The sequence below is a fragment of the Leptosomus discolor genome, chromosome 11 (assembly GCF_034619465.1).
Source record: "Leptosomus discolor isolate bLepDis1 chromosome 11, bLepDis1.hap2, whole genome shotgun sequence".
NCBI lineage: Eukaryota > Metazoa > Chordata > Aves > Leptosomiformes > Leptosomidae > Leptosomus > Leptosomus discolor.
The window spans coordinates 9,026,092-9,035,235 of record NC_141401.1 but is presented as its reverse complement, the minus strand read 5'-3'; the positions used below and the strand labels follow the sequence as shown (position 1 = coordinate 9,035,235).

General features: G+C 63.3%; 1 protein-coding gene across 1 annotated transcript; it reads left to right on the top strand.

Annotated features, from left to right (window-relative positions):
* The first annotated feature begins 4,660 nt into the window (after positions 1–4,660).
* HAPLN3 (hyaluronan and proteoglycan link protein 3) lies at positions 4,661–7,315 on the top strand. Its single transcript, XM_009955554.2, has 4 exons — positions 4,661–4,787; positions 5,083–5,454; positions 6,553–6,855; positions 7,035–7,315. The coding sequence occupies exons 1-4, from the start codon at positions 4,661–4,663 to the stop codon at positions 7,313–7,315; spliced, it is 1,083 nt and encodes a 360-aa protein (XP_009953856.2).
* The last annotated feature ends 1,829 nt before the right edge of the window (positions 7,316–9,144 follow it).

Below are 9,144 nucleotides of genomic sequence, written 5' to 3'. Positions count from 1 at the left end.
CTGGTCCCGTGGGTGCCAGCCCCGGGCACCAGAGGAGCTGGGGGGCTGCTTGCAGAGACCGACCGGGCTGAATTCATTGTGGCTGTGGCTGCTTGGTGACAAATAGCAGCCATAGCTAGAGCTGGGGACCAGAGGGACAGGCAGCCCGGTTCATGTCCAGACATGCCACCCTTATCGCCGGGAAGCTGGGACAGAGATAAGAGCAGCTTGCTCCGAGTCCAGCCAAGACAGCCCCGAGCTGGGGGCATGGTGGAAGCTCAGTGGGGATGGTGACGGGAGCAGACGCCACACGTCAGAGCTGGGGACGCATCCCCAGTGCCTGGCCACTGCTTCCCCCTGCCTGTTGCCACCCCCCCAGGCGAGCCCCTCTGACGGATGCTGAGCCCCTTCCCAGCTCTGCGGCATTTCCTTCCTCCTCCAGACCCCCAGAACAGGGGGGTTGGTGATGGCCAGGGCGCCCTCCACCCAATGCACAGCTCCCCACGGCTTGTCCCCATCCCTCGGATGCTCTTCCCGGACGCGGCTGGATTGCTGGGGCAGCAGGAAGGCCGTGAGGGCCGGCACGCTGTGGCCACGGCACCCTGCTGCCTGCTGACTCGGCTGCCGGTGCTGCCAGCTGCCCGTGAGCCGGTTCCTCAGGAAGCAGCCGTCGGGGAGAGCATCCTCTCGCCTCCACCCGGAAAGCCCAGCGCAGACTGCAACCTCATCCATCCCACCAGGAACAGGGGATTTCCTCCCCAGTTTGAGCCTTGGGCAACAGGTTCCCGCTGGAATCATCCTGCGCAAGCGGCATTTCAGGGAGGAATCTCTCCGGTGGGGCCATGGCGGAGCTGCAAGCTGCTGGGTGTGAGGTGGGGAAGACAGGGATGACTTTTTATGGCTCCTGTTCAACCAAAGCTCAGCCAGGCCTAAACACGTGCCCTAAACACGTGCTCCTGGGTCAGACCTACCCTGACCCTGTGCAGCCTTGCTCACTCTGAAACCCGCAGTCCCGCCCAGGGTCCCCCTCAGGGAGCAGAAAACAAGTCTGGGATCATCCCTGAACCTCCAAAAATAGGGTGAGAGGCAGGAGGGAGTGAAGGTGATTCCTCCTTCCTTAGGGGGCTGCTGGTGGCCAAATTCTTCGCCATGCTGCCTGCTCGTCCGAAGGTGGAGGGCATTGTTGGCTGCATCCAGACAAGAGCCATGGCCAAATGTGAGCCGTGAGCTGTTGCTGAAGAGATGCACAGAAGCATCCCGCTCCCCTGCCTCTGCTTCCCTGCTCGGGCTGGGCAGGGGATGGCTCCTGGCAGGCGCTGCGGTGCAGGCAGCGCAGCAGCACCGGGCACCGTGTGGCTAGTTCAGCTCTGAAACAATGGGGTGGCCACGCCAAGGAGCAGCGTGTCCCGACGGGGCTGTCTGTCTGTCTGCACAGCTCAGGGTGGTGGAGCGAACCTCCCGACCACTGTCTCGCTGGAACATGGGCAACTTGGGCAAGTAACTGCAGGGGGGCACTGGTGGCTGGGATGCAGCCGGGATGCAGCCAGGATGCTGTCCCACCTCCTCCTCCGGCCACGGGGCAGGGCTGGGGGGACTGGGGACTCTCGGCCAGGGGTGCAAGCAGCGTAGTGGCCCCGCACCACCGTGCTGGGAGCTGTAATCACCCCTCCATTGTGGGCTGCGGAGCAGCCTGCTCCGGGCAGGCAAGCAGGCAGGATGCCCGGCCGTCATGCCCCTGCGTCCCTGGGCAGCCCAGCCCTGCTGTGTCCCTCCTCGGGGAGGGCTGGTGGGCCCCAGTGGGTGGGAGTGCAGGGAGAAGGAGAGCAAGGCAGAGCAGTGCCTCTGGACCCCGGGTGCTGCAGCCATTCCCAGTGAAGGCTTCCCATGGGTGATGGGGACTGCTGGGCTGGCGCTGGCGGCAGATAACGCCGTTTCCACGCCGGCTGCTCCCTATCAGCGTGGCGGCGGCGGGCAGACAAGATTGCACCCTGAGCACGCCATGCTGGGGGGGCCGTCAGGAAGGGGTCCCAGCCCCCTGCACCCCACAGCCAGCCCCAGGGCGGTTTATTTTTGCACGAGTTGTTTTCTTTCCGGCTTGATGCCGTCCCTCATGGCGGCAAGAGCCGGACTGGGGCCCCCGTGCCTCATTTCCTTGCCATAAAACAACAAAGCGGGGGGCAAAGTGGCGTGCTGGGCTGGGGCAGTAGGTCGCTGGGTCAGGGCACACGCCGCTCCGTGGTTCCTCCGTGTTTTTGGCCCCACCAGCCACCCTCCGAACCGGGATTCCCTGGCTGTGCCACTGCCGTGCTGCCCCCGACCTGGGGCTCTTGGAGCCAGGGCTACGTGTCCGTGTGCGGGCAGGAGCTGGTGTGGAGGGCATCACCCAAGTCTGGGGGTGATGCCTCCTCAGATGGGTGCAACCGGGCACTCCAAATCTTTTGCTCTGGTTTCTGTGCCTCTGCTTTGCCCCCGCAGTCCCAAGTGGACCCCGAAGAGGCTGAATCCCACGGCTCAGCTGCCTCCTCTGGACCTCAGAGCGGGCAGATGCTGCCTGCACATCCTGGGCACGGACCACCCCCCACCACAGCCCACCGGTCCTGAGCCACTCACGCCCGTGGCCCTCCTGCCATGTGCACGTTTAACGCCGCCACCACCGCCTGGGGACCGCGGCCAGTCCCCTCAACGGGATGTGGGACAGGGGATGGCTCTTCTGCCCCAGCACCGTGGCTTCACCGGGGCTTTGCACGGGGCATCATGGGGTCCCACCAGCCCCAACGGGGCACCCGGCTCCCCGCTGCTCTCCCCTCCAAGCCGGGGGCTATGCGGGCAGCTGGCACATCACAGGCGATGCGTGCGGGCAGCGTGCGGGCAGCGTGCGGGCACACGGTAAGGCCATCGCCCAGGCACGGCGGGCAGGCGGGGGGCCGGGGGCACCCACCCCAGCTCCGGGCTGCGAGCAGGGGGTTGGGAAAGGCGTGTGTTTCCCTTTAAGAGGCAGGCCCTGGAGCTGCTTCCTCTCAGCCCTGCAAGAGCCCTAAACACAGTGCATCTGCCTGCACGCCTGCCTGCACGCCTGCCTGCAACCCGCGTGAGTAGGACTTGGCCCCCGGAGTCGGGACTGGGGAGGGCTGGCACCCTGGGGTGGTGGGCACCCTGCTTGCCGTGGAGGGCAGGGAGGGATGGCATCGCCTCGGAGGGTGCCGGGCATCACCGCGGAAGGTGCCGGGCATCGCTGCGGTGGGTGCTGCAGCACGATGCTCGCTGGCGTCGGGGACACCGGGCCCCCTGCCATGCCACCGCCACGCCGGGCTCTGGAGGGGTGGCTAGGCACTGGGGGCACAGAGGGGCCGGGGCTCCGGTGCCGCCCGAACCGAGGTGCGAAGCCGCCGGTGCCTCGCGCCTGCCCTGCCGCCCGCGGGCAGCACGTGCCTGCCCCGCTCCCGGGGCCGCCGGGCTCCCGGGGCCGCCCAGCGGGTGCGCCCCGCGCCCGCCGGCACCGGCTCCACAGACAGACCTCGGCAAGCGCGGGCTGCCCCCCACGGGGGGGGGGGTGTGTGTGAGCAGTGTCACCGGCCGCGGAGGGGAGCCCAGCAGCGAGCAGCCCACGGTGAGAGCAGCCGGTTGCACGCCCCGCTCCCCCGAGACCACCGCCGTGCCCCGTGCCAGACCCTGCCGAGGGGGGGCACCCGCTCTCCCGCAGGCCCCTGACCTGGGGCACCTTCGCAGGCGCTCGAAAACCTTGTCTACCCTGGAGGCACAGATGTCAAATCTCTCCCGGGCTTGGAGGGGGGCTGCCGGAGGCTGGCTGGGGGCCGGGCCCCCTCTGCCGGCTCTGGGAAAGCTCGCAAGCTGGCAAATACTGCTGCAAGCCGCCCTGGGTGAGTCCCATGCAGGGCACCCTTGGGTGCTCAGGGCGGCCAGAGCTTTGGGCAGCATGGGTCTCCGGTGCCGTGGGACAGCCAGGCTTCTCCCCACCCAGGGGACACGGTTTGGGAACGATACGTGTTGCACGGGGTCAGCGCCAGACGTGTCTGTGGCGCAAAGCGGCAGCCCTGAGTCAGAGCTGGGGCTCCTTGGCCAGGTCAGCTGGGTGCTGCCGGGCTTTGTCCGGTGTTGGGGCAACGGAGACAGCCCCAAGCTCTCCCTCCCCTCCTCAGCTGAGTTGCACGCTCGGCTGCCTCTGTAAACCGAGCTGCTCCTTACACCGGGGCTCGGACACTTCTCTCCCCCCCCCCCCCCCCCCCGCACCCCCTACGTGATGTTTTCCCAGTGCTCCCTGTTCAGAGGACACCCTGGGATCCTGTTTCCCCCAGCTGCCCCGTCCCAGGCTTGGTCTCGGCTCCCTGCTCTGGGCTGGGTGCTCTGCAAGCCCCAATGGGCGGCAGCAGCGAATGCAGTGGTATGCGGCGTGACCCAGGCAGGAGGATGAGGATGGTGGGGACTGGGAGCCCCAGTTGTTGGGCAGGTCTGGGGCCACGGCTCAGGTTGCCTGCACTCTCCCCTGCGGGCAGATGAGCCCCTCTGCTGTCTCTTCCCACCCCTTTCCTTGCATCCTTGCGATGATGTCTGCCCAGCATGTGGTATGGGGCAGCGCTTGGTCACGCCTGGTTATTTTGGGGGACTAGCACAGCCCTTTACCCCTCTGTAGACCGGGCTCAGGCTTCAGGCTCACTCCTCAGCCATGCTGCTGCTCCTGCTGCTCCTGGAGGCCACCCTGCTCTGGCTGGCCAGCGGCTCCCACCACCCCTTCTACAATGGCTTCTACTACAACCACATCATGAACGACAATGGCAACGGGCAGGAGAAAGGTATATCGGGGGATTGGCAGGGCTGGTGGGAAGCGGGGCTGGCAGGTTGGTATAAGAGATTGATGTCCCTCCCGTGCCTCTGGGATGGGGTGGGGGCCCGCCTCTGGGATGGGGATGTGAGGCCCAGAGGAACAGGCGAGGGTGCTGCAGGGATGCTCAGGGGTTGCTCATGGAATGCTCAGGCAGAAGAGGAGGTGGCTGGAGGGAGGGAACAGAGCAGCTGCAAGGAGATTTGGGGACGCTGCCTGGCCGTGGACCCTGACCCACACTTAAGGCCTTCCCTCCTTGTCCCCAGAGGTTTACTTCAATGGGGCCAAGCTGGTGGTGGAGACCCCCAAAGACCCCGTCTACAGCTTCAACGGTGCCAATGTCACCCTGCCCTGCCACTACCATTACGAGCCTGACCTGGAGGCCAAGCACAAGATCCGCATCAAATGGTCCAAGCTGCGGGACGACTACACCAAGGAGCAGGACGTGCTGGTGGCTATTGGCAAGACCTATGTAGCCTTTGGGGACTTCCAGGGCCGAGCTCACCTCCTCCGGGCTGGCCGGCGTGAGGCCTCACTGCTTGTCAGTGACGTGCGCTTGCAGGATGATGGCAAATACCGCTGCGAGGTCATTGATGGACTGGAGGACGAGAGTGATGTGGTGGACCTCCGGCTGCAAGGTGGGGGCATGGTGGGGACCACGTGAACCCCTGCGCCAAGCCAGTGAGCCTGGCCTTCCTGAGGCACGCCCTCCTTGAGGGAGGTAGCAAGGCAGGGAGCCCAGTCATGGGCAGAAAGGGTCTGGGATGCTTGGTGTGACAGGGTGGTGGCTTGGGGCAGTCTGACTGTGGGGTCTCAGCAGCGAGTGAGCCCAGAGCAGTCTGCCCAGCCGGGATGCTGGGGATGCTACTGTGGAGTCAGAGTTGGGGGTGACCCCACGGCCACAGCATTTCCTACCTCTGCCCACCCATCTTCCCCTTGTGCTGCATCATGTGCAGCTGCTCCGTCATCTCCCAGCTCTGGGTGTCCTCATGCATCTTGTGATGAACCTTGGTGACTGGTCCAGCCCCTCTTGCTCACTTGCCATGGGGGACCTGACTCAGCCCTGGCTCCACTGCCAAGCTCAGAGCTGGTGAAATTTTACCCTTGCCCCTGCACACCCCCTCGGCCGTTGGGTCCTCCCTCCCATGGTGGCTTGTCCCCACTGGTCCCTGTGGCTGTGGTCCATGGTGGTGGTGCATATGTTCCCGTGGTCCATCCATCCCCATGTTGGTGGTCCATGCCTCCTGAGGTCGTGGCCCATATGTCCCTGTGATGCTGTGCCCCTGTCCTTGTGCCCCTGTTCCTGCAGCCTGTGCATCTCCATCATGATGGTCTTTCCATCACCACAGGGATGGTCCGTGTCTCCCTGGGACCGCTGTCTGTATGTCCCCAGAACCGTGGTCCATACGACCCTGGGGTGGTCGTCCCTGCATCCCCGTTATTATAGTTTGTGCATCCCTGTATGCGCCGTCCCAACGAGGGTGGTCCGTGCTTCCCCAGGACCGAGCCCCTGTGTCCCTGTGCCACCAGATGTCGCTGGCAACTCGCCGCTGGCGCCTGCATGCCCGGAGCAGCCTCATCCCCGCATGCCTGAGCCTTGGGCTGTGCTACCCTGGGATGGTTCCTGTCCCAGACCCTAAATTTGGAATGGGTTGGGGATTCCTGTGGCTCCTGGTGGGCCGGACAGGGTGGGTGGGCTTCCTGCAGAGCCGGCTGAGTGCCCCGTCTGCCCCCAGGCATCGTGTTCCCCTACCAGCCTCCCCGCGGCCAGTACAGGCTCAACTTCCACGAAGCCGAGCAAGTGTGCCAGGAGCAAGGCGCCATCCTCGCCACCTTCAACCAGCTCTTCCAGGCCTGGAGCGAGGGGCTGGACTGGTGCAACGCAGGCTGGCTGGCTGACGGCACCGTGCAGTACCCCATCCGCCTGCCCCGCAAGCCCTGCGGAGGGTTGCACCTCGCCCCGGGCATCCGCAGCTACGGCCCGCGCCACCGACACCTGCACCGCTTTGACGCCTTCTGCTTCTCCTCCTCGCTCAGAGGTGGGTGCTGGGCCAGGGGCTGGGGGTGGGATCCTGGGGAAGACGCTGTGCCCCGTTGGTGGCATCCCTCCCCTGTAGGGCACAGGACTCAGCCTGGGCGGGGATGCTCCAGGCAGGGATGCTCCACATGGGGATGCTCTGGATGATGCTCCCCTCTCATGCTCCCCTCTCCCTCCTAGGAGAGGTTTTCTACCTGGACCGCCCGGCCGGGATGACGCTGGAGGAGGCCAAGCAGAGCTGCCAGGACGCGGGGGCTGAGATCGCCCGGGTGGGGCACCTCTACTCCGCCTGGAAGTTCCTGGGGCTGGACCGCTGCGATGCCGGCTGGCTGGCGGATGGCAGCGTCCGCTACCCCATTGCCAAGCCCCGGGCCAACTGTGGCCCCGCAGAGCCCGGTGTCCGCAGCTTTGGCTTCCCCAGCAAGGGCAGGTTTGGGGTCTTCTGCTACAAGGAGAGATAAGGAGCTAGGAGGGCTCCTTGGCCGGAGGATGTTTCCAGCCTGACGGTGCCTGGCGTTGGGTGTTTCCCAGGGCTGTTTTGGGGGTGACTGGGGGGAGGCAGGGAGGGGGGGGGGCTTCTTTTTGTTTTATTTTGTTTCCTTCCTTTATATTTTCCACGTCTTGCTCAGCAGCCGGCACTGCAGCTGCTCGGGGTGGCTGCCAGCTGGGGCAGCATGAGACCATCCCTGGCATGGGGTGCGCGCAAGGACAGTCCCCATGGGCTGCTGCCACCCCGCTTGGCCACTGCTGCCCCACGGGCGATGACTGCAGCCCCTTCCCACGCTGTCTGCATGTCACCGACACTGGCGTGCCCTTCCAGGCTGGTCCTGCCCCTGAGCTCTCGGGGTGCAAGTGAGGCAAGGCTGGATTTGGCCAGAGGCAGAAAGTGGGTGCCTCTGTTTCGTCCTGGCTCCTCTTCCAGCCCCATCCCCATCCCACTGAAGGATGCTGTTGTGCCTATTCCCATGGGAGCGCCAGTGCCTTATCTCCATGCGCCCCTTGCTTGGATGCCACTTGAACTCTGGTGCCTTCTTCGAGCGTTTGGTTATGAAAAGATGTATTTTCCTGGACCTCTTCTAATAAATCAGTGGAGAAAGCCCTGGAGCGACGTGGCTGCGTCCCCATCTCTGTCCCAGCATGAGAGAGGAGTCTGCCATAGAGAGAGGATTTGGGGATCCCTGGCTGGACACCTGGGACTGTCTCATCCTTGGCTGAGCATCGTCTCGTCACCACTAGCTCAGCCCAGTGCCCACTCGAGCTCCTGCAAGGGCCTTGTGCTCCTTCATTAATGAGCGTTTTAACCCCCTGGGTGTCAGGACTAAAAGGTGGAGGATGAAACAGTTCCTGCAGGTTATGGGTTTTAGATGGGTTTTAGGCACGTGGGTTAACCCCCTCCCAGTGCGAGGGGGGATGATGTCCTACCCCAGGGTCCTTCTTCTGTTGGGGCTTGGAAACAACCCCCCCCACACACCTCTTTTTATCACCCTTGGGTGCTGGCTGGGGCTGAGCTGTAGCCTGGAGCACCCTGTTTGGGCTCCCCTGCCTTGCCATGGGAGACCTGCCCTGGCCCACAGGGACACCCCGCCTGCCCAAAAAAATCAACACTGACAAAGTGCCTGTTCCAATTTCGCTCTCTTTATTATTTATCATTCTTTCAAAATAGGATATGTTCAAAAATATAAATAGGTGCAGGGAACACTGGTGCCCCGCACGGTCCCCTGGAAAGAGCATGTTGTCCCAGGACGGGTGCTGCGCCGCAGAGGGAGCGGGGGGGAAACAGAGAGGAGCCACGGCCCCCAGCACCTGGGTCCCGGGTCTCAGCATCCCATTGCCTCCCTCCTCCCGCAGCTCCTTCCACCGCAGCCCCCTGGCCCTCCCACCCGCCCCGATGTACTGCAGCAGTAGGAGGATTCTGGAAAAAAAATAAAATAAAACCCTGAAAGGTGCTGTTCACCCCAGAGATTAAATAACAGAAATAATTACATTGTTCGTGGATAAAATCAGGAAAAAATAATCATCTTTATTATTTAACTTAACCCTCTGCCCTCTGCAAACCCACCCCCCTCCCTGTCCCCGAAGGCACGAAGATAATTGGAACCGGACGGTTAGTAAAAATGCTGAGATCTAATTTGCTTTGCTTTGGTGCTTGGAAAAACATTAATTTTGTTTTGATATATATACACAAAGGTGGGTTTGTCTTTAATATAATTTTTTTTCCTTATATGACAAAGAAGCAACAAGAAGAAGAAGACTCTGTTAATATAACTGTTCCGTTAAAAATCTCTCTTTC

What these genes read in the sequence shown, in the direction of transcription:
- HAPLN3 (XM_009955554.2), top strand. Translation starts at nt 4,661, where the DNA reads ATGCTGCTGCTCCTGCTGCTCCTGGAGGCCACCCTGCTCTGGCTGGCC. An exon ending in TGGCAACGGGCAGGAGAAAG is followed by an intron (nt 4,788 to 5,082) that starts GTATATCGGGGG and finishes CCTTGTCCCCAG; the next exon opens with AGGTTTACTTCAATGGGGCC. An exon ending in CTTCTCCTCCTCGCTCAGAG is followed by an intron (nt 6,856 to 7,034) that starts GTGGGTGCTGGG and finishes TCTCCCTCCTAG; the next exon opens with GAGAGGTTTTCTACCTGGAC.